General features: G+C 35.1%; 4 protein-coding genes across 4 annotated transcripts; 1 reads left to right on the top strand and 3 right to left on the bottom strand.

The window, feature by feature from the left end:
• Positions 1-1,254: 1,254 nt before the first annotated feature.
• LOC132183026 (plant UBX domain-containing protein 4) lies at positions 1,255-5,531 on the bottom strand. Its single transcript, XM_059596417.1, has 4 exons — positions 4,850-5,531; positions 3,227-3,506; positions 1,843-1,938; positions 1,255-1,750 (listed from the first exon to the last, which is right to left on the bottom strand). The coding sequence occupies exons 1-4, from the start codon at positions 5,392-5,394 to the stop codon at positions 1,355-1,357; spliced, it is 1,317 nt and encodes a 438-aa protein (XP_059452400.1). The 5' UTR covers positions 5,395-5,531; the 3' UTR covers positions 1,255-1,354.
• A 1,301-nt stretch (positions 5,532-6,832) lies between these two features.
• LOC132182736 (glycine-rich RNA-binding protein 4, mitochondrial) lies at positions 6,833-8,814 on the bottom strand. The gene is made up of 5 exons (XM_059596066.1): positions 8,682-8,814; positions 8,497-8,565; positions 7,951-8,057; positions 7,725-7,845; positions 6,833-7,215 (listed from the first exon to the last, which is right to left on the bottom strand). Exons 1-5 carry the CDS (start codon positions 8,812-8,814, stop codon positions 7,175-7,177), a joined length of 471 nt encoding a protein of 156 aa, XP_059452049.1. The 3' UTR covers positions 6,833-7,174.
• Positions 8,815-9,921: 1,107 nt separating this feature from the next.
• On the bottom strand, positions 9,922-16,887 carry LOC132182364 (pyrophosphate--fructose 6-phosphate 1-phosphotransferase subunit beta-like). Its single transcript, XM_059595593.1, has 16 exons — positions 16,631-16,887; positions 15,322-15,483; positions 15,110-15,231; positions 14,307-14,360; positions 14,055-14,161; positions 13,830-13,935; positions 13,658-13,721; positions 13,260-13,348; positions 12,964-13,095; positions 12,644-12,814; positions 12,456-12,571; positions 12,267-12,378; positions 11,999-12,083; positions 11,535-11,579; positions 11,291-11,359; positions 9,922-10,241 (listed from the first exon to the last, which is right to left on the bottom strand). The coding sequence occupies exons 1-16, from the start codon at positions 16,797-16,799 to the stop codon at positions 10,165-10,167; spliced, it is 1,680 nt and encodes a 559-aa protein (XP_059451576.1). The 5' UTR covers positions 16,800-16,887; the 3' UTR covers positions 9,922-10,164.
• Positions 16,888-18,553: 1,666 nt separating this feature from the next.
• On the top strand, positions 18,554-23,954 carry LOC132180537 (uncharacterized). The gene is made up of 3 exons (XM_059593406.1): positions 18,554-18,635; positions 23,299-23,505; positions 23,598-23,954. The coding sequence occupies exons 2-3, from the start codon at positions 23,314-23,316 to the stop codon at positions 23,730-23,732; spliced, it is 327 nt and encodes a 108-aa protein (XP_059449389.1). The 5' UTR covers positions 18,554-18,635; positions 23,299-23,313; the 3' UTR covers positions 23,733-23,954.
• The last annotated feature ends 9 nt before the right edge of the window (positions 23,955-23,963 follow it).

Below are 23,963 nucleotides of genomic sequence, written 5' to 3'. Positions count from 1 at the left end.
ACTTTTTGTATAGAAATCATTTTTCTCAAAATGTTTCTTTATTTTATTACTTTTGTGATAAATTTCTTTACTTTTGTTTTTCCGTGATGGTGTTACTGATGGTACGACACTTACAGCTTCGATACCACACTTTTGGTGTGATTTACTTTTTTTTTTTTAAGTAGCAAGAATCTACTTTCAGTGAACATGCTATAAAAGCTCAGTCACTTAGTCAATCATGCAATGATTCCAGTTAGAACTCTAGTCTATTTAAGAGATGGCTCTCAGAGGTTCAGCAAGTTGCACAATACTCATTCTAAAAATTAGTTCTTCCATCCCATATACCCATTACCTTTGTAATCCACTTTTGTAAAAACCCTTCAAGATATATAACGACATTTTAAATAATCTCAAAATATTTGTACTTTCATTGATCAATCAAGTAAATTGTAAGTCTTTGATCATATCAATATATGCTCATTTACAAGTATCAATTTCTAATTTATTTAACTGCATCATTACTTGTTTTATTCACTCTTACAATATTTGTTTATCCATCTCATTTCTCTACCTCACATCAGTTAACACTTTCTTTGCGGTATAAAATGGAGGTGTTGATGCACTCTCCTCTATAGAATGTTCAGGTGCTTGTCTAAAAGATAGAATGAATTTTTTTTTTTTTTTTTTTTTTTTTTTTTTTCAAATTGTAAGCAACACTTGTCATAATATAATTGCTGTTGACGTGACATAATAAATTCGGTCAAGTATTTTTGATGGCAATAACCTTGTTTGTTATTTTTTTTTTTTTTTTGGCTCATCTCAAGGAGGGTTGTGATTTAGCTATTTGTTACAACCCCAAATCACAACGACCAAAAATATATTTTTCTACTCAATTTAGAAAAATAATAATAAAAAAAAAATTATCCACTTCTTATATGAAATGAATGAAAATGGTTTGGCTATAGCCTATTTCAGAGCCCATGTTCCGGGAGAGTCCACCAACGCAATGGCCCAAGCAGTTCCGAATCAAACCCCTTTTGCCTGCCGGCTTTGCCCCCATCCAGCCAAGAAGGATTTATTACCAAAAGCATGGATTCACATTTCCCACCCGGTCGTCCCATGTTTGGTTGAAAGCTCCCAAGGAGAATCATTAAAACCTGTCAACTATCCAATGGCAAAAGAACAAACACAATTCCACAAATATATCAGATTGAACTCCATGTTTTCGCAAATAGATAGATCTTTGCTTCAGAAACATGTAATTTCTTGGAAAACACTTCTGAATCAAATCATATGTATAACATGGAATGAATCAAGTTTTTGTCAACGATATAAAGAAGGCTAACGCAAAACGTGTTAGCACCAAAGCAAATAGCTAGAATTTCTGGATGACAACTGAATTGCCTATGCCAGCCTGGTCTATAGTCTGGTCCAGATCAGCAAGTTGTTTGGGAGGGAACCCCATTGTCAGCAGCTGGTAAGTTCTAGCACTGCCTGGTCTCGATGCGTCGAGAAAATCACGGATGTCTCTTATTGTATGGTGGTGGTTGAAGCGAGAAACCATACGCGTACCATCCGCCAATCTTAGCTGAATAGAAGTTGACGGTGATGACTCATCGACCACTAAACCCATCGATGGCAATGGGGCAGTGTTGAGGGAAGGGGCAGCATCGGTGGGTTCGGAGGCAGCAGGGGCGGTGGTGCTGCTGCTACCTATAGTTCTTCCCACTCCCTCAAAAGGTATGTAGCGCTTCACTTGCTTCGCTGGCTCCTGCATTAAAGCAATGGGACAAAGGAACGGTAAGAGAAATACATGCAGACAGAAACATATACAAAGGAGATCAGGGTCGAAATAGAACGCACAGGATAGTTTTCATCCCGCTTCTCGAGATCAACATGTACAGAAGTTCTCCTATCTGCGGGTTCAAGCTCCTCTGGACACTTGGAGTCCTTGATGCTCTGCATTGAGATACAAACGATCATAGGCACTCAACATGTCTACTAAAATAAAAATGATAACACATGGTACAATTCAAGTGGTTCCATCAAAAAGTATTTGCAGTCTTTAACTCCAACTAAGGGTGTAAACGAGTCGAGCTTGAGCAAGTTTCTCTTGTTTGGACTCGGCTTATTTAAATTTTACTCGAGCTCAAGGACGAGTCAAAAAATTGAGCCCGAGCTCGAGTTCATAATAAGTCGAGCTGAGCCGAGCCAGCTTGCAAGTTGGCTCTTATATTTTATTTTATTTTAATTTTTTTTATTATAAATTTAAACTTCAAGTACTCTTAAACGACTCAAGAAGCCAGCTTGCATATGAGCATTTGCTTAGCCTAGCTAGCCGAGTATGAAGCTTCAATCAATACAACAATGCATTTGGTTTCGAAGAGAGATGATATGCATCCTTTTATAATAAAAGGATGCTATTACAAAAAAAAAAAAAATCATCAATTTTTAATATTAATATGGGCAACTATGTGAACAACTACCAGTTCGAGCCTTATACGAGCTACTCGCGAGCTTAACTGAGTCGAGCCGAACTTGCTTCGTTTACTATTCGAGCCAGTATTTGTGTTCACAAAACGCCTCATTTAATAATCGAGTCGAGTACGAGCCGAGCTCGAGCTTGCTTGCGAGAGCTTCGCTCACTTAATACCCCTAACTCCAACCATAGGAGGAAGAAGTCAAACCACTTATGTAACTTAAAAAGATGATTACAACCAGAAGATCAATAACAACAAACACTTTTTTTTATTGGTAAGTTCTACGTGCACCCGGTGGGACTTGAACCCACAACCTCACCCTCCACCTTCTTAAAGGGGGGAGGAAGTACCGCTTGAGCTAAAACTCATTGGTAACAAAAAAGACATCTTAAATTTTGTCAGGAATAAATACAATCTCTTAATAGAAAAGACATCAGGGCAGGAAGCGTGGAAAGAAAATGCCTAGGAAAAACTGGATCAGCAAAACATACAGCAGTGTTAAACCTTAGTAATAAGTTGCTTCTATACGTAAATTTGGACTAGTAAAATCATCTTGATGCCACCGAAGTTTTTTGGCTTTTCTTTTGATAAATAAATCAAGTTTCTGGGCTTTGGCATCGCATGGCAACTATACACCCTCTAAACAAGGGCAAATAGAATATCTAATTCTCATAAACCATAATAGCACAAACAGAAAACTGCAGCACAAAATATTAAGATAGATAACCATCAGCACCACCTTAATGAAACTTACAATAAAATATTACCTCCAAGAAGGATGCATTTTCAGGATCATCTAACCTCCGCAAAGGACCATCATTCACGGAGAACCCATTTCTCCAGAAAGTGATGGTGTGGGTGACAACTTCAGGGGGCTCAGGTGCAGATGACACCGTCTCTCCAGAGAGTAATCTAGCTGTTCCAGTAAAACTTTTAGAGCTTGAAGATGGTTGAAGGTAATCAGGAGGTTCTATAGCCACCTGTTTGGCTCGACGGAAGATTGCATCCACATCATTGCCTCTGGTGGGATCTTGGACAAGCATTCCACTGCAACCAAAAGAAGAACCAATTAATATTAGCAATAGCTTGTATACAGCATGTAACAACACTTATATTCATTGACAAAGATAAAGATCATGTTACAAAAATGTTTTAAAATGCAACCAACAAATTTCATATAAATATTTCTGGCCACAGAAAATAGAGGATATCACCCAACTCGGTGACAACAATACTATACTCAAGTGTGCATATAATAAACTAAGCCAAGCAATTTATAAATGGCATTGAGCGACCTTCAAATGGACCCAGCTGAGGCTTACTTTGCCATTATGGTCTTGTGGCTACAGAATTGCTACAGAACCCTGCCAAAGAACCTCGTTTTCCCAAAAGAGAGTAGTGAGGAAAAACTTCATTGTCTGATACAAGATGGCAGTGATTATTTACAACATGTACCGGCAACAAAAATGTAGAACTGGATTGCCATAGGAAGCTTTTGCTCTTTTTGGCTTAAAAAAATTGGGTATTAACTTCATCATAAAGGTTCCCTTCTCATAGCTTGACAAAGGTTCTTACAACCTTCAGTTCATACTTCAGTAGATGCTTATGCACTTCCAACTCAGAGCCGCTCATTTATTCTTCAGGTTCATGGTTACTTCAGTTGTTTTACCCAACTTTCTCTATAAATTTCACCAATTTGGGAGATAAAACTCTATGGACCAAGAAAAAAAAAAAAACATATTTTTCACACTCCGAACACACCAAAACATTGGAAAAGAACATTAAAAAAAAAAATCTCTCTTCTTTTATTTTCTCTATGGGTGAACAAAACATTACGAAATTGCACGCCAAACAATTAAATCAGGGCCTACCCATCACCAATTCTAAACTAGATTCCTCAACGCATTCATTCCACCCATTATATGCAAAAGATACTTCCCTTGATAAGCTAAACCAAAATGCCAGTTCCATGTTGGTTTCGTACTGCTTTTTACTCAACAATCTATTATACAAAATATGATTTCTTTTGATGCCATAATCATAGTGGGAGTTAGAGATTAGATACTGATCGACCACATAATAACAAACTGCCATTTCCATACACTATCATATCACAGAGACCTATGAAAGTAAACGACAACAACTAAAAACACAAACACAACCAATCGTATACACACAAAATCTTCACGCCATTCAAATCCATTCCATCACAATGGCGTCTATTTTGTCAACATCCTAGCCAATTTTGAATCTACTCAACCTTAATGCTACTGGTGTTGCATTTTCAATCACAGAACAAAAATATTTGTTCTTTGAAAGTCTCCTAGGTTTTCTAGGCAGCCAAACACAGAAACCCAAAAATAAATAAATATCGAATAAAAAAGAGATACCTCTTCTCGCCACCGGTGTAGTACTCCTGAGGCTCATCGGAGTCGTCGCTATCGGACTCGTCCCGAGCTGGCCGTTTCAGATCCGAGAGCGTACGAACGTTGCCACGTGTACTACGTCTTCCGTGCGACGGTCCGTCGTTCTTCCTCTTCTTCTTCTTCTCCTCCTTCTTTTCCCGCCGCGACCGGAGCTCGTACGCAGCCCGTGACGGCGACGGAGACCGGGACCTAGACGGCGTGGGACAGTACTCCGGCGACTCCGGATCCGACGGCAGCGACTGCGTGACGACGGCGTCAGTATCATCGTTAGCATTTTCATTGTTATCGTTATCTTTGTTGTTGTTGGTGGTGGTGACGACGTCGTCGAGGATGGTCGAAACGGCGGCGTCGAGGTCGAATTTGTGGATCTCTAAGAAGAAGATGGCTTCCTCTCTGGTCGCGGAGGTGATCTCGCGGAAGGACGTGATTATGGCTTCTCTGCCGCCGTCATCGTCCTTGTTGGGGTGGCTGTCGTCGTTGGGATTGGGTTCTCGGCCTTCGCTTTCCATTGTTTGAGAGAGTGACGTTTGATTTCTGAACTTCTGGTCGAATTGCTTGGAGTTTGAGAAGCGCCCGAGTTCGTACCTCTTGGCTGCTGATGGATCCGTTATATAGACTACACTTTCTCGCGACGGTGTCGTTTCTGGGTGAGAACGGTGCCGTATTGTTTACATTTAAAAATTTGAATAAATATCAAATCAGTCAATGTGATTTAGAGTATAAAAATTGGTTAGAAGTTACTTGTGACAAGCAAAGAACACAAGTAAGTCAATGCACCAACTTTTGTTCAATTTTTTTGTTTTACAAAAAACACCAAATACCAAGTCAATACCAATAATATTGTGACACGTGTCACCTACAATAAAAATAAAATATTATATATATGTCTTCATTTGTCAGAATCACGAGTTTTATCAAAAAAAAAAAATTTCATAGAGGGATAGATGTCAATTTATTACACACACAAATTTAAAAAAAAAAAAAAAAAAAAAAAAAAGAAGATAGATAGATGTCAATTTTACAAATTGGGTTGGTGAAAATTTTCCCAATTTAGTTCCAAGGAAAATTTTGTATTTTGAAATATCTTAACTTTGTTTTAATTTATTTGGATAGTTCTCTTTGTGTTGAGTTTTTATGAGTTATTATTTAGTTTCATGAATGTTAAGATTAATATATACCTTAAATTATTAGATAGAAAATTATACCAGGATTTTATGGTCAATATTACGTGAAAAATCGGTTTCTATTAGCTTTAAACTCACCAACGTAATCTAGTGGTCAAACTTAAATTGACTTTTTTTTTGCCAACTAAAACCATTCTTTTTTTACATGTCCACCCAAAGGGATAGGGAGAAGGATTTGAACTATTAACTTTCGCTTCATGAGGCGTTGTCCCCAGCCAATTGAGTTATCCCTCGAAAACACCAACTAAAACCATTTAAATAACTCATCATAAACTCTTTTTTTTTTTGGTGTGTCCAACCACTCCTCATAAGCCTTCATTAGAGTAACGTTAAAAATTACATTTTTATTCCACCACTATTTTATTTTACTGATGTGACAATGCTAATCAGCTATTGTTAAAAAAAATTTAAGAAATAATTGACACTACCACTTGATATAATAGTTTAAGTCTCATCCTCAAACCATGAGAACATGGTATGTGTGAGAAAGACTATCAAAGATTCAAAGCATAACTTGTCGCAACACTTTTAAGAATATCATTGAAAAAAGTTTTCTTCTTGATTGGTTTAGAATAAATTCCTTCAATTAAGTCAATTAAACTCGAATCTAATATTAAAGAATAACGTGTTCTAGTGACAGATGTCACATTCTCAGTTGATTTTATTAAAAAGGCATGTAAAAATCACATACTCTAAAAATATATGTCAGTTTAATTTGGAAGAATTTCCTTTAACTCAATTTGAAGAAAAACTTTACCCAATACCTATATCTTTTTGCCTTTCAACAACGCTTTTAAAATTGTTATAGATTCATATATGGGATAAAGCATTTTCCAAACGATTAAAAAATACATTTTAAAGCCACTAAAATAGTCTTGCCCTCAGTATCACTGCCTCTCAGAAGAAAAGCAAAATTTTCTCTACTCTAGAAATCAATAATTTCATAGGTCTCCAAGATGAAAGAACATGAAACAAGGAGATAGTTCGACATACATCTTGGGATCTCGAGGGCTTAGAACCTAGAAGGCTGAAAGTACACCATCCAGTTTATCTATCCTCTGTTCGAATGAACCCAGGCCCAGTGATACTTGGATTTTGACCAACTTCAAGTCCAGGTTAAGATTAGTCCCCTTGCATACCTTTCACCTGTAAACCACTCTCAAAATTCAGATCAAGGGGAATACAGAAAACAGCACAAGAAAGAATCAAGAGCATATTTAAACTTGAGCATATGCACATACATACAAACAAACGAAAAAAAAAAAAAAAAACAGAAATCATTGAATATACAAGCTCGAAGATGGTCTCTGAAGTGTGTGTGAGTATGCGTGTGTATCTGCTGATATGAGTGATGTGTTCAAATAAGTAACAAAAGCAGCATGAGGTCGAAAATCAAGTGATAGCCTAATACAAACTTTGAGTAAAACTCAATCTTGAAAATCAGCTTGCAATGAGAAAGTGTTCTAAAACTTATATACACGTGGTTAAAATTGCACTTAAAACAGTTACATTTAATGCGTGCATGGTGCTGCTATGGCGATAAACCATGGCTAATTGAGCAGAGAGAAACAGAGCATCACAACCACCATATACAAATCATCGCTCTCACAGCTGATATTTTGTCACCTTCACCACAAGAGACCTTAAAATATTACCAGGAAGTTTAGTATTGCGATTGGTGACATCTCCAATGTTTGAAAGGCGAGGGACTACCAGAGGTCCACCACGAACCTTTTCAAGAGCAAAGCTAATCCTCAGTGGTCGACCTAACAATGCCTACAACCAAAACCACCCAAATCAGCAGCAGCTGTTAATTATCACAAATAGGACACTTTGGAAGTTTGCACTTGAAGTCTATGATGATTATAAGCAACAACTCACCTTTCCATCCATGGCATCTTTTGCACTTCTGGCATCATCTTCTTTTGAAAAATTAACAAATCCAAAGCCTCTAGACCTACCGCTGTCTTTATCGTACAATATATTCACTAAAAAACTCAAAACAGTTGCATAATTTAGGAACTCTAATAGACGTATAATTAAAAATCCGACATACTTGAATAGAAAATCTAAAGGCAACTGTAATAGATTGAATGGAAGAACTAAACACACTTGTCTAGTTCATTTAAAGGAAAGACTTCTGATATCATGAGCATATACAATGACAGTATCACATATACATGTACACATTGGGTCATCATAGATAGATCTTGACTGGAGTATCTATCGTATAAAGCACATAATGTACTTGATTGTTACGTCTTAAAAGTTGAGAACAAAATTTTCATCAGCAAATAATGAAAAACTGAATCTTTCCCATAAAACTGATAACAATTGGAGATCATTCAGGCCTTTCATCAAACAAAATACGAACAATTATGAGAAAATGGAGTTCCAAGTCACTTGACAATGCTTTTAACATATTACCTTCAGTGACCTCCCCAAAGGAAGAGAAAGCGTCTTTCAGAGACCTCTCGTCCACCGACCATGACAAGCCTGCAACACCCAGAAGCCATATTCATCATATAAGCTACCAAAAAGCACAAGAACATGTGCTCGTGCGTGTTTATGTACATGGGGAGAACAAGAGAGAGCGAGATAGAGAGATCAACCTCCAACAAAGAGCTTATTGTTGCGGGGAGGAGAGGAGGATGAGGGTGGTGAGCAGTAGGATCGCAGCCTTGAAGCTGGGCTGTTGACATTTGTTAGTATTCTTCTAGCAAGGAACACCGTACTGTTTTTCATTGGTGACTGTTTTTCTCTTTGTTCTCTTTCTAGCGAAGGCTTTTTAAGTTTGAGTCCATGGTTTTTGTTGGGATATGGGCCGGAAAGCCAACACGACCCATTTATCAAAGCCCAAGATTGACCCGCTAACCCAAGTGTTTCCTACACGCGTAACAGGGAATCACTTCTCAAACCATTGTCCTATAATAAAAAATGATAGAGTCCCAAATTATTTGCCCAATTTAAGTCTAACTTTTACCTTTTTTTTTATTTTTTTATTTTTTTATTTTTTATAATGAAAAATGTCTAAAGCAATAATATCTATTTTTGATCCTTCTTTTATTTGATTTTTTTAAAATGATATTTTATAATGAAAAATATCATTTTGTATTTTTTTTTTGAATAACAAATAAAAGATTGACCAAAAATAGATATTATTTCTTCACACATTTTTTTTCATTTGCTATTTAGTTTTTTTTTTAAATAAAAAATAAGGCAAAAGTTTGGACTTCAGTTAGGCAAATGAGTTGGGTACCTATCATCTCTCTTTTATAATTAACCAAATGGAAAAATGCTTTGGTATTTCAACTTTTACAATAACTCCCCTTTACAAAAACTTTCGGCCCACAATTTATTATGCCATGTGACGGTTTATATTCTAGTGCTTAATATGATAAATGTCACGTGAACTGCTACATCATTTTGTAAATGTGATAAGTGTGACGTGATCTGTCATACATAAGTTTACATTTTAATGACTGATATGATAAATGTCGTGTTGATACTTATAATAAAAGCTGTAGTACACCTCTAATAGGCACTATTAACCCAATTGTGATTGGATTTGTGAAATAATGACTTTTTAAAGTGGTGATATCTAATACATTCTAATTCTTAAATTAATAAAAGAAAACTGCTACGTATATTTTCATTTCCATATTCCTTGACATTACTTTTAAAATTATCATTGGATCAAAACCTAATAGTGTTTAATCACAAATTTAGTACTGATTTTAAAAGCTACTGTCTCAATACTCTCCCTCTACTCTTCAACTTTTTTCTCTTAATTTAATTAATATTTTAACATGCAACGCTTTGTAAAGTAGATTTGTACCTATGGCACTAATACAGAAATGAACCAGAATCCTTAGTTGAAGTGTTGATGTTTAGTTAATTAACCAGGTAGAATCAAAATTAAAAGTTGGTCACAAAATACTAAGAAACCATAGAAGAAAAGAAAGGTTGGGTCAGCAACATGGATCCTAAGTTTCCTGGTTGAGATAGCCTTGCCAAATTACATCTGCTGCTCAAATTTCTTGTTATTGAATATAAATAATCGAATTTATAACCAGAACCCATCCATGTATGCTCCTAAGCTTGCACTCCAAGCTCCAGCAGTAGAGTGTAATTGATAGCATTCGCTGTTGGGCCTACAAATTGAATGGGACCTGAACAAAAGGAGAAATTAGCAAAGTCAGAGGATATCAGTGTAATCTTCTAAGAATTTTTTTTTTTTTATATATATATATATATAAATTCTAAAAGTTTACATCGTTTGGTTGCAATCCCCAGCAGCTTCTATGTCATTTTTCTATATTTAAGGATCCAAACTACTTTTTGCTTTCCTATGTCAAAATACACCACAATAGCTTCCCTTAATCATTCCCTATATCATTAAAATATTTGTTTTTTTTAATTATATTATATATATGAGATGAGAGATGAGAGAGAATTATGAAACATGAGAGGAGAGAGGAGTGAGGAAAGAAGAGATCGAGATAATCATTTTTTATTTTATTTTAATAATCATAAGGATTACAATAGTGGAACTCAAAACATTGAGTTTCACTGTAGCAATCATAATGTTTAGAGTTCATTTAAGGAGTCTGCTGTGGGATGTTTTTTGCGATTTTTTTGGACATATTATCTAAACTTAGAGAACAGACTTCCTTATAGGGAGTCTGCTGGGAATGCTCTTAAATTGATCAAAAGGAATGGTGGATCCATTTTTCATTTTTGAAGAGGTGAGTCTTTTTTTGCTTTGGGAATATTTTCTTCCTTTTAAAAGACAAAAATGCGCACGCCTCACATGTTTCTACTAAAAAGGTGCCAAACCTTTCTCGTTCCTTGTCATTTTTTGTTTAATTCCTAAGTAATTTTGTATCAAACAGTCTTTGCGCCGAAGAAAGAAACATAAGGATATTTTGCAAAGAATAAATAATTCCTACAGGATACCTAGTTGTAAACCAAACATGAGAATCTTATATTCCCAAGAATCCTATTAGATATCTAGTGATTTTCAAACATGTGAATAGTCACATATGCATCAAATTCTTGGGAAAGTACATGCCAGGAGAATGTTAGATTCTGCGAACCAAACGCCACGTTAATTATGGCATTGAGTTGTTTATTGTTGAGCATTTACTTCTGCAGTAGTTATCATAAGAGTGGTCTACTGGTTGTATAGTTTTCATATATATATATATATATAACATACCTGGACTAACATATCGATTGTTGAGTGCCCAGTCATCCCGCAAGGATGCAAGTTTTTTGAAAGGTGCACCTGGTATTTCATAAATGAAACGAAAGACCCTTAGATTTATTTGGTAAAAAAAAAAGAAAAAAGATAAAAGAAAAAAAGAATAAGAAAAAGGAAAGTGCTAGCTAGATACTGCAGCCAATGCCACTCCCATCATTTGGTGAAGGCCACAGCAGATTTAAGGAGAAAAAGTAGTTACCTTCAAGTTCTACCATTGCCTTCTTAATCACTGGCTTGAACTTCCCTGCAAAAGATTAACTTCAAAAACTTAACATTTAAGCACAGAATAATGGTCAGGTCAACCAGGTCTTTAGTCTTTAAATCCTAGGTCACAATGCCCTTTACTAATGAAATTGTCAAGAAGCATATTGATTTCATTATGATTGTTGGCGGTATCAAGCTAAGAAAAATGGGTGGCAAATTTGTGTTCGTGTGTCAGGTTCAAATTGTGTTAAGATATAGGTATAAGATTATATAAGTCGTCAGACTTCTTAATTCTAACTCGCTAATTTTGTGTCGAGTTCGTATCGGATTTGCAGGCGGTGTAAGAAATTACTAACCCGGAAAAAGTTACCAGAAAAATTGTAGTGACAAATAACATAAAAGATTGTATTGGCTTAGTTAGCCTTGAGTTAATGATGACCAAGGCCAATGGTAGTATACCATGTCTCCGCTCGACATCCATTAAGGATGTCAGTGCTGTTCCACCAACTGTCCATTCCTCAACTGGGGCACCCAAATTTCCTACCTGGATTTCCAGTTGATATTATGAATTAGTAAAAGATATGGGATTATGATGCTCAGCAGACTGTTGAATAGTAAATGAGACAAACTTGAACAGACCAAGAAAAAAGACAATGGAAAGATTTGAAAGGAAAAAGAAACATGCAATAACAATATACATATGAAAGAAAAACATGAAAACACAAACCGAAGAAATCAATCCAGTTTTTCCAGACTGAAGGAGGGCTCCAGCTGCATAACCCAGTGCATTGCAATAGTTTGCATCAAAGTTTGTAGGCAAACCACATCTGCCCTCATAACTAAAAAGTGAAATTCAAGTCTATGTTAGATGCCTATTGTGTTAAAAAAACAGCATTACTTCACATTATTTCAGTACCCAAAGAAGTGTGATTGTCCTTTGAACTGTCCATTATATTGACCCTCATGCTTCCTTTTGTCCAATTCAGTTTCCACCATTTGAATGAGCATTTTTTCTGTTTCTATCTTGGCAACCTAGAGGTATGAAATCAAAAGTGTTAAAATTCAAGACAACAATCCAACAATTCAGGATAAAAGAACAATTACCTGCACATTCCCATGTGGATCTCTCTCAAGCAGTAGTTGCTCTTGAATTGCTTGTGGGAACAACTCGAAAAGCTCCTGAGATTGGCTTTGGAGTTTCTTTTTCCACATTCCAGTTTCATCAACAACATCATGGGCTAAGATTTCATTAAGCTCTGAAATTAGCTGTTGTACCTGCAGGTTACAAGGTATATATAGAAAGCCATATGCTAGAGATACTAAAACTCAAATTTTACTCAAAGACACAAGAAAGGCAATGATGAAGCAAGGAGAAAAGGGAGAAAGGGCATGGAGAAAGTTCCATGATTTCTTCAAGATAGTACCTCGGGAATGAAATCGATTAGACCTTCTGGAATAAGTATGACACCGTAATTATAGCCAAGTTTAGAACGTTTGCAGATTATATCTGTAATATTGTCTGTAACGCTCTTGAGTGTTTGCTTCTTGGCAGCAACCTGTAGCAAAATATAACCTTGTCAAGCATTTGGGATAGATAAAAAAAAATGATCATTAAGCTCTGATTTGAATGTTCTGCAATGTTCTGTTAAAACACTCCGCAAGAAGTATACAGCAGAGAAAAAGATATAGAAATAAGTTGGAGAAAGATTATCAAAGGCACCTCTTCTCCAATAATTGCAATGTTTGGGTGAGTCTCTAAAGCGCATTCCAATGTTATGTGAGAAGCTGCACGGCCCATAAGCCTTACAACTGCAGAAAAAAGCAATAAGGAGAACAACCAAAAGAAGATCTATGTAAAATCAATAAAAACATTTAATCAGTAAGCATATACAACCTAGTGCAAGAGTATTATGTATCATAATTGAGCATTAAATGCATGACAAAAAGGTTGGATGCAAAAAATAAGAACTGCTTACTATTACTATCCTTCATCTGAAACATTAGATGCTCAAGTATGCAAAGCCTCTATGTTTGTAACATATGCATCAGTACAGGAAGCATCAGGAAAGAGATATAAAGCATAACATGATCTGATTTGCTTACAACCAGAGCACTTACAATGGTAGTATTTTCCAGTTGAACGGGCATCTGTCATCACATTTCCTATCATTTCTGAATATATCTGCATGTTTAAATATATCAATGTAAAATATACACAATTCTGGAATTAAAAAAGAAAGAAAGAAAGAAAGAAAGAAAGAGAAGTACTAAAGCAAACATATTAAATTACCTTGCATGCTGTGTCAAATCCAAAACTTGTGGGAACCTCTTTGCATTTCAAGTCACCATCAATGGTTTTTGGACACCCAATAACCCTTGTCTTCATATTTTTACCCCTTCAATATTTAAGAGAAGAAAGAACAAGTAAACATAATTGCAAACAAACTATAAAAATGGACAGCACTAAAAGTGGTCATCATAGCAGAACACCTCCTTGCAGAGGCACATTCCATACCTGAAGTTTTCAGCAAGGAGACACGCATTTGTGTTAGAGTCATCCCCACCAATGACTACAATCCCATCCAAATCAAGCTTTTTTGCTGTTTCTTCAGCTTGCTTGAACTGAAAGAGAATATGACCATGCAACTCAGTTACTATTTCTTCAAAATCTAATCTAGAAGAAAAACCTATGCAACTACCATATTTGACAACAAACCATAATTGAGGGAAATGTAAAATGCATACAAAATCGAGCAATTAATATAACCTGTTCTGGAGTTTCAATCTTGTCCCTGCCACTACAGATCATATCAAAGCCACCCTGCCAACAAAATCCAAACTACGTTAGATATGATTACAAAATTGAGAAGGAAAATGACATGCTGCAAATCAGGTTTCTAAGTTGTAATGAAATTAGTATCTATTTAGTTTGAGCTAAGTACTCTGACTTAATGAAAAGTACATGAGCTAAATAAATATACATGTCTACCTAATATAATTGATTGCCTCCAAAGCAACAAAAAATTACATCAAAGACATAAACATCAAGCATGACTGGTGTAAAAATTCAAGAAAAATGCTAATTCCATTTGCTCTATCACTCTAAAATGATTAGTCAAGTTATAATCAGAACTTCCTATAATCACTTTTAAAGACCCATGTTACTTAGTAAGGACCAATGTGTACTTAACACTCATGAGCACTTGTATAATGCACCCACCCAACATGGGACTAAATTTATGGAACGTCACAACCATGAGAGTTTCATGTATAAGTGGACGACATGCAGTAGATGTAACATTATAGACCCCGGTGGTTTGGCATAAAACCATCCACAATGACTTATGCGTTTTGGATTTCTATGTAAAATGGCTAATCAAACATTCGGTTTTCTAAACCAAATGCATTTTGCAGTTCATCTACCGTGCTTACCCAAAAGTAGGGAAGCACTGTAGATGAATGCATACTTTTTTTATGACTTTCTCCCTCCCTTACTCTCTTTCTTTATTCAATTTTCTTTCCCTCTTTCTCTTTATAAATGATATGAGTGCTGAAAGGCCAAGGCCTCACCTGATTTCTGTAAGGATAGATAAACTCTGTAGACAACTCAACATAATTGCACTTCATAATCCCTGCAGGGCCCCCCTTAAATCCATACACTCTGCTTCCCTTGGCCCGCTCCTGTAAGTAATCTGAGACAATAACAAACAAAAACAACCTCAAAAAACCCTCAACCAATTTCAACATTGTCTAATGAAACACAAGATACATAAGACCCCCACCAAAAATTCCAGAAATGACATTGTGTCCACCAGGAGCCTGTCCTCCGGAAAGAACCACACCAATCTTCAGACTTCCATCTTTTGTAGCTGCCCCGGAATCTCCTGCCTTTAGGATAACTGAAGGCTGTCCAAATAGGTTCGGAAACAACTTTGCAATCCCATCTGCTATCACATAATATTGTAAAAACCACAATTCATAGTTGGATCTATATATACATTTGCATACATTCACACACACACATATATATATACACAAACGCACCCACCCACCAGCACAAACAGTAACATATATAGATAGAGTTAGAGATGGTGACTCACATTCTAATGCTAACCCGGTACAACACAAGTTGTAATCATATTAGGCACTCATTCTTGTGGGCATAAGTACACCGTCTAATCACATAAATTTTTTGTGTCACCATTTTCTTTTTTACTTTTCACTAAAGTTTCGTTTGTTTCAACGAACATTGTTTTTTGTAAAAAGGGTTTTTTTTTTTTCTTTATATTTTTAAGTGTTTGACACGATATAAAATATTGATCAAACTTGAAAATATTTTCAGTTTACCAAGAAAAATAATTAATTAACATTCACCAGGTGTAAAATAGTTTACGTTTCTTATATGCGTAAACTATTTTCTGTTGCTTTCTCACACCCTCCAAATAAGCAATTGTGAGATGGCTTACAATTAACTGCCCAAATTGTAAGCAATATGAGTAGGCAATTGCACTAATCTCAATTACACTTTCTAAGGCTTTCTATTCTCACATACTCTATTCCTCTCGGCTCCTCACATTATATGAAAATATAATAAATATTTGACGTATTTCAAATATGAGCTAAACATTAGAAAAATGGTCTTTGAACTATTTTTAGAATTGCAAACAAACAACAGAAATATCTACTTTTTTTTTTCACAAAAAATGTTTCCAATCAAAAAAATATTTTAAGACGAAACAAATTGAACATAAATCGCATAATCTCTATAATCCCAACAAAAACACTATCTATACACACACTAAAACCACATATAACATCCAAAATCACATTAGATACAAACTATATATTGAGAAACAATCATATATATATATATATATATATAATCACGCACGTGCTCTATATGTATTAGTAATATTACATATATATACACTCGCGCCATAAAAGAGCACAAATCCAATATCACACAAGATCACGCGTACACATATATTGTGTATATATATATATATTCACACACATTGCACAAACATACATATCGTTCGTACGTACGTATATATATTATATATTTAATTAAAAATATATATGAGCATGGACCTGGGTTTCCGGCGGCAGAGCTTGGTGGGCCGTCGACGACGTTGAAGGAGGTTTTAAGGACTGAAGGGAGAGGGAGAGAGATGTTGAGGCGGCTGCTCTGCACCTCACTGTAAACCGACGCCAGACGCCCCGGCACGGCCTTGCCAGTTTCCGAGGTTGTCGACGACATTATCCACGTGAACTTTGAGAAATAATGCGCGTGCGTGTCTGTCTCTGTGTGTGTGTCTCTGTGAGAGAGTGAGAGAGAGAGAGAGAGAGAGAGAGAGGTTTTATGGCATTGTTGTGGTGTCCGCCAAGCTGTGAGATTGCTGTGTTGGTTGGTGCATGTACTGAAGAAACGGCTGAGGTTGGTGAGGGAGGGAGATAAAAGAGAAAACGGTGTGTCGTTTGAAAAGGAGCCTACCTAATCAAATATTCTTTATGATTTTATTACCTTTTTTAACTAATTATTACTTCACATTTCCTATAAATAAACCATGCAATATTATGTACGTGTAATATATCATGTCATTCAAATTTCTTTTTTATTTCAATATCTTATTATTTTAACACCTACTTGTATCAAGCTTGAGTGTTTGTTTGGTTTAATAATTTCAATTAAAATAGTAATTTTAAAACGTAGTTGATGAAAATATAATTTTTTTTAAATGCAATTAAGCGTTTGGTAAAATTAAGGTTCGGTCTTTAAAATTGTATCCTTAACACATTTTCTTACCTACAATTTGCAAATGTAATTTTTATTTTTATTTTTTATTTTTGACATTTTCAATTTTTTATTTTTTATTTTTTATTTTTTTTAAAAAAATGCACAGCAAATCAAGATAATTTTTACAATTTTGTTTAAAAACGTACTTTTATCTTGCGAAATCACATAGCCAAATCCACCCGGAATAGAAAATACTTTCCCACACCATAATACTTATCATCTCTAAACCTTACTAAACCCTACCCTTATCTTTTTATTTATGTATTTTTATTTTTTTAAAGGGAGACATTTAAAACGAATACATAAAAATAACCTACTTGGGTAGGTTATTTATTTGCGATTGCTCATCTAACCTACTTGGGTAGGTGAAAGTGTTTAAGAGGAAGATATATGGACACATCAGGCAATGTAGTTTTTTTTTTTTTTAAATTAGGAAAATTTATTAAGGGCCTGTTTGGGTGTGTGTTTGATGGGCTTAAAAATGCGATTAACACTCAAAAAGTCCGTTTGAAAAAAATAAAATAAAAGTGCTTTTAAGGGTCAATAAATTAAGTCAAAAAATGATCAAAACGCACTTTTGGTAAAAACTTAAAAATAAAGTTTTTGCAAAAAAATAATAATAATTTTTGACTTAAAAGCTTTATTTTTCAAACACAATTTCATACCTTCTCTAAACTGACCTCTCATGTAAGACCGTAAGAGTATGTGATTTTTCGCATGTATTTTAATAGGATTCCTTAGAGTAAAAGTCAGTTTAATAAACTAAATTAAATAAATTTCATTATAAATTTTTTTTTTTTTTAAAAAAAAAAGATTTAAAAGATTTTGATGAGGACTCGCATATCATGAAAAAAAAAAAAAAAAAAAAATTCTTTATTTTGTTTTCTTCTCTCAAAACAAAAACATTAACAAAAAATTCAAACATAAAATACAAAAATAATTATCACCTTCGTATCAAAAAACACTCTCAAACCATATTAACAAGCAGAGCCATAGTATGTGAAAAAAAAATAAAGTTTGAGTTGGTTTTCCATATAAATTTATAGCAATCAATGATTTTTCTTATATAGCAATTGTATATATATACCATTCTACTCTTTTTAAAAAATAACATTTGGGTTAAAATATTTTCCAATTTAAGAAAACAAAAAATAGGTTTGGGCTTGACGGTGGTGGGCTTAAATCGAAATAGGCCAGAACATCAAATGGTAAACACGCTTAGTCTTTCCACTCTTCTTTCTCCACAAGCGCTCGCCGCCATCATCGCAAGCTACGAGCTCAGTCGCGGGTCGAGTCCAGGTCCTCTCTCTCTCTCTCTCTCTCTCTCTCTCAGCTCCTTATTTTGCTTGTGTCATTTTTTATGTTTATATGTTCTTTTGAATTTAGTTGTTGTTTTGTGTAGTCCGTTTCATACATCATTTCTTGCATTTGTTTTTTTTTTTTTCCTCTATTTATGATGCGTTTAAAATTCGCTTATAGAACAGGTTAAGTTGAAAGTTTGAAATGGATATCGTTGAAAATGAAGAAATTTCAGTGCTTTAGGGGGTTGAGCTCAGTGTATTGATGAATCTTCAATTATTGCTTATGGAAAACTTTAATCTTATTGAGGAAAATTAATATATTTCAGTTTGTGGAGAATTGGGCTTGGTGAAAACATTTTTCTTTTTCAGTAATTTCTATATAACTTTGATGGGTTGGTTGAATCATGAAGTGGGTATCGTGAAACTGTTTGGTAAACAACATCAAGTTTTCACGGCACTGTTCATAATAAAAAAAATTAAAAAAGAAAATAATCGTTAGTATAGAAAAGTAAAAAAGTGGTATTGGAAAGTGAAAAAATTTTGTTTTGTAGTAATTTTTTTATTTGAATAGTATTAAAAAGTAAATGATGTGATATAAAAAATGAATAATGTGATATAAAAAGTGAGAATGTTTTGATATTAATTTTTTTGGAAAAATGAGATGAATAGTATTTGGTGGAGTGGTAGTGTTTGGTGGTGTTTAACAAACACCGCCCAAAGGGAAATCACTATTTTCAGGAGATTGAGCTTTGTGAGAAGATGGGTTCTTTTTATTTTTTTTCCCTCTTATGTTTGAGCAGAAAATATTTTACAGAAATTGTTTTCGGCATTTTACGATGTTTGGTGTGAAAATACAAGTCAAACTCAAAATGATTTCCGTTTCACCAAAAAGTCTTTACATTTTTAGGAAAATGGTTTACACTTTTTAATTTCGTAAACCATTTTTCCCAAACTCTTTCGAACACACTCACCGTAAACCTAACTCTTTTCTCCTTCACGCTCAAAACGCACGCACTGCACTGCTCCTCTCTCTCTCTCTCTCTCTTGGTAGATTCTCTTCTTCTCCTTCACGTTCAACAAGCAGTCATCTCTCTCTCGGTTGGCATCTTAGGTACTCTCATCTCTCTCTCTTTCTATTTCTTTGTTGAATCGTATGGAGCATTTCATTCTCTAAAGAAAAAAAAATTTAGATATACAAATTTGTCTTTACAGATTTGGTCATTTTTGTTTGATTTTGGTTTCTTCTCTCTAAACCCTAATCTCTGTGTGTGTGTGTCAGAGTGATCGAAGATTTTGCGGTTTGGTTCGAGACCGGTCGCTTATTTTTTGGCATTTTGGTTTTTGTTTTGTACACTTTTTAAATTCTCTCTCTTTCTCTCTATGGGGGGTGTTTTGGGTTGCAATTGAAGGGCTGTTTGGTTGGATAATTGTTGTGTGAGTGGAGATGTTTTGTGGTGGCATTTCTTTCTTGGGTTTTGAGTGTAAATTAGTTATTTTTTTTGCTGGAAAGATTGGGGGGTTTTCATTGAATGTTTGGTGGGTTTGTGATTACCGATGAGATTTGTTTTATTCTTCCTCTTCTTGGATTTTGCATTACCAATCTTGTATTTGGAGTTTTTTGTTGCTCTGTTTTAGGCGCTTAGGAGCAGCAGCAGCTGCGTTGAGATTAAAAAAAGTGCATTATGGAGAATTGGGAGAATGTTTAGGAAGAAGAGAGAAAAGAATTGTGAGAGATTGAGTGTTGGTGGTGGGTGTGATGAGAGAAGTGATTTGTGGATGGTTGATTATGGGTGTGTCTTGGTCCAGGTCTCTTTGTAGTTTCAGGGGCGATTGGCTGTTTGGGTCAGAGGATAGGGATCATTTGGTTGTATCAGTTGCTAGGAGTTCTATTTCTCCACCTAGGAGTTCTGGCATCAATGGGGGACTTCTTTTAGATTCTGGGAGAAGAAGTGGGTTAGATTGAGGAAAAAAGGAAGGTTTATTGTCTTGAAGCTTGATTACTCATTAGAATCAAAGTAGGAGTTCTCTGCTGCAAAAATGGTTGTGATGACAGATCAAGAGACAGGCTTTGGTAGCATGAGAGGGAGTAATTTTGTGGTACATGAATGTGGAGGTTTGTTTGGGAATTTCTCTGGGGATGGGAGTTTCAGTAATGGGTCGGTTTGATTTTGCCTTGTTGTTTTACTTTAAGATGTTTGGTTGTGGTACTTCTCCCGATAAGTATACTTTTCCTTATGTGATTAAGGCTTGTAATGGTTTGAATAATGTAAGTCTAGTTAAGTTAGTTAACAGAACAATTCGGTTCATGGGTTTTGAGTTGGATGTGTTTGTAGCTAGTTCTTTGATCAAATTTTATGCAGAAAATGATGGTATCAATGATGTGCGATGTTTGTTTGGCAAAATGCCACATAAAGATTGTGTTCTATGGAATGTCATGCTTAATAGTTATGTGAAAATTGGAGATCCTAGTAGTGCTCTAGAAATATTTTTGGAAATGAAAAATAGGGAAATTAGGCCCAATTCAGTGACGCTTGTATATTGTCTATTTTTTCTTTCATTGTCTGTTCTGTTTTTCTTGTATTTATATATTTATTTTAATCAAAACAAGGAAAAGTGATTTTTCTTTCTACCATTTCACTTTTCTATCATCCTCATCATCCATTTTTGTGTTGTTTGTAGATGGATGAAACAATTCTTTTGGGAGTTATGGCCACAGTTGCATCTGTTCTTGTTGTTGTAGTTGTAATCTTAGAAGATATTAGATCTAGGAGATTATTACTTAGGGAACCTCATGTTAATCGAGAGTATGAAAGAGCGATTTATATGGATAGTATTCTTTATGGAAGCAGGCAAGATTGTATTGACCAAATAAGAAAGAGTCCTATGGCTTTCTCTAAATTATGTAAAATCAATACCTATGCATAATTTGTTACTTGAAATTCTTACTGGTGAGGCTACTAAAGGAAATAAGCCTTCAAACACATTCAAATCTGCGTTGTTTGCGCTAATTGCCAAGTCAATTAGTAAGAAATTCGGAGTTGAATGTGTAACTGACCATGTGAACAACCGCCTTCGATTTTTTAAAATTAGTCAATTTGTATATTTTAATCAAACATAATTTTTAGTTGGATTTTTTAAATTATTGTATATTAGTATTTTTATGTTGTGAATAAAAATTGCATTTTATAGGTTAATATGATTAAATGAAAATATAAAAAATATTTGTGATTTTCCATCCGCGCGCCAAACGCCTGAAAATGTTTTCCTGAAAAGTGACTTTCCTGAAAATATTTTACGCTGAAATAAACGGAGCCTTAGTTTGTTGCAGTTTTGTGTTGACATACATATATTTCTATTTGAATGTCATCTTGACGAGGATATTTTTGTTATGTTGGGAAGATTGAGCTTGGTTATTTTTGTTCTTTTCAAGTAATTACTGTATAACATAGATGGGTTAACTGAATTTTGAGTGGGTAAATGTGAAAATTCATTATTTCATTGTTTTGAGGAGACTGAGCTTTGTTAAGAAATGGGTTCGGTTTTTTATTTTTATTTTTTATCAGTGTCTGGTGCTGTTTCTGTTGGGATATGGGTGATATTTCCATTTAAATGCAGTCTGTGATGACCACTTTTTTTTTCATTTCCCTGTTGTAATTTTTCTACATGACTGCCTACTACTTCCAGCGAAGTCTTGATTGAAAAGTAAATGTTGAACGGTGAAGACTGCTGATTTTGCTTTGTTAGGGCTTGAACTATTAGAAAATGATTCTTGTGATCACATGGATAGATACATGTGAAAATCTCAGGTGTTTGAGACCATTAATTATGTCTCTGGGAGCTTTATGAATTCAGTACTTTGACTGGTATTTGCTTGAATTTTAGCCATTTTTTTATAAGTGATTTTTACCCACTTCAATGTTGTTTACTTTTGTTATTTTGGTTATCTATATTTTTTTGTTATAAGTAATTGAAATATCATTAAAAGCACAAAAGGCGCAACCCAAATACACATAGAGTATACAAGAGAAACACCTAACTAGAAATGGAAAATAAGTAAAAAAAAAAATCTTGAAAACTAAGCAAATTAGGATCTAAGGCAACTGTCTAGTGGTGAAGAGTTTTGAAAAAGAAAGACTTTAGTTCCACCATCATCTTCTTGTGGTCTTCAAAATTTTTATCAATTCTTTCTTCTAAGGACACCACAGAAGGCTGAACAGAATGATCTTCCACACAACCCCACTCTGGGGACTGCCTCCCAACCCTCTCCAACAAGGGAAAAGGTCTACTGCTCTTTTAGGCATAACACATGCACAAAGCACTAGCAATCTTACAATGGAGTAGAAGATGATCCATAGTATCCCCACTTCGCTTACACATTATTTTGTGCTAAGAAAGGCTTTTTCATCCTTGAATATCTGGGGCTTTAACTAATGATCTTACTATGGATTAATTGTGACCATTGAACATGGCCTATGCCCTGTTTTTACCCTGAATAGAGTGCATTGTGCCTATTTTACTGATTATATTTTTGCTGTGGTTTATATCACTCTATTGAGGCTGTCTTTTTTTTTTCTTTTCCTTCTTTTTCCTTTCCTTCTTTTTCGTTCCAAATATAGAGAAGAATATTGATTAGTGCTTTCACATTATTGTGGATTGTATAGGTCAAAGGTGAAGGCATGAATGCATACAAGGCTTACAAAGCCTGTGTCCCAATTGCATGGAGCCCCAACCTATATATAACTTTGGTGCGGGGCATTCCAGGGACCAGGAGACTTCACAGGCGCACTTTAGAGGCATTGCGTCTGCGCAAGTGCAACCGAACTGTCATGCGATGGAATACTCCTACTGTCAGGGGAATGATCCAACAGGTTTCAATATAATCCCATCCTGAATGTATCCATTGCTTGAAATATCAAATCTGTACTTTGTTGCTGAGTAGTAAATTTTATAATCCAATTAGGTTAAGAGATTAGTTGTAGTTGAGACAGAGGAGATGTTCAAGGCTCGCAAACAAAAGGAGGCAAACCACTGTGCTATACGGCCCCCATTGGTCATAAATCATCTACCTGCTGCTGCTGCAAATGATTCTTCTTAAAGGCCTATCAACTTGTTCAGAGGTCAGCTCCAAGCTTCTTATATGTGGGTTTATTGTTTAAGGAAAAACAATTTTTCCAAAAGTGTATTTTCTAGTCTACATAATGTCTCAATGGACCCAGTTGCTTATTTGTTTCAAGCTTTTGGTTGAGCTGAAGTTTTATTATGGTTCTACCCTTTTTGTTTGTATCCGCAATGCAGTGAAATGGTTTCTTTTGTTGAATGCCTGATA

This window comes from Corylus avellana, chromosome ca5 (assembly GCF_901000735.1).
Source record: "Corylus avellana chromosome ca5, CavTom2PMs-1.0".
Lineage (NCBI taxonomy): Eukaryota > Viridiplantae > Streptophyta > Magnoliopsida > Fagales > Betulaceae > Corylus > Corylus avellana.
Note: the sequence above shows the minus strand (reverse complement) of the source record. Positions and strands in the feature narration are given on the sequence as shown.

Coding starts and splice junctions, on each gene's coding strand:
- LOC132183026 (XM_059596417.1), bottom strand. CDS start 5,394: ATGGAAAGCGAAGGCCGAGAACCCAATCCCAACGACGACAGCCACCCC. Junction 3,507..4,849: donor TACACCGGTGGCGAGAAGAG/GTATCTCTTTTT, acceptor TTTTGGTTGCAG/TGGAATGCTTGTCCAAGATC. Junction 1,939..3,226: donor AAAATGCATCCTTCTTGGAG/GTAATATTTTAT, acceptor ATCTCAATGCAG/AGCATCAAGGACTCCAAGTG.
- LOC132182736 (XM_059596066.1), bottom strand. CDS start 8,814: ATGAAAAACAGTACGGTGTTCCTTGCTAGAAGAATACTAACAAATGTC. Junction 8,058..8,496: donor CTTTGGGGAGGTCACTGAAG/GTAATATGTTAA, acceptor TGAGTTTTTTAG/TGAATATATTGTACGATAAA. Junction 7,216..7,724: donor TCGCAATACTAAACTTCCTG/GTAATATTTTAA, acceptor AGTGGTTTACAG/GTGAAAGGTATGCAAGGGGA.
- LOC132182364 (XM_059595593.1), bottom strand. CDS start 16,799: ATGTCGTCGACAACCTCGGAAACTGGCAAGGCCGTGCCGGGGCGTCTG. Junction 14,162..14,306: donor AGATTGAAACTCCAGAACAG/GTTATATTAATT, acceptor ATTCTCTTTCAG/TTCAAGCAAGCTGAAGAAAC. Junction 12,815..12,963: donor TAATCGATTTCATTCCCGAG/GTACTATCTTGA, acceptor TGTAACCTGCAG/GTACAACAGCTAATTTCAGA.
- LOC132180537 (XM_059593406.1), top strand. CDS start 23,314: ATGAATGCATACAAGGCTTACAAAGCCTGTGTCCCAATTGCATGGAGC. Junction 23,506..23,597: donor TCAGGGGAATGATCCAACAG/GTTTCAATATAA, acceptor TAATCCAATTAG/GTTAAGAGATTAGTTGTAGT.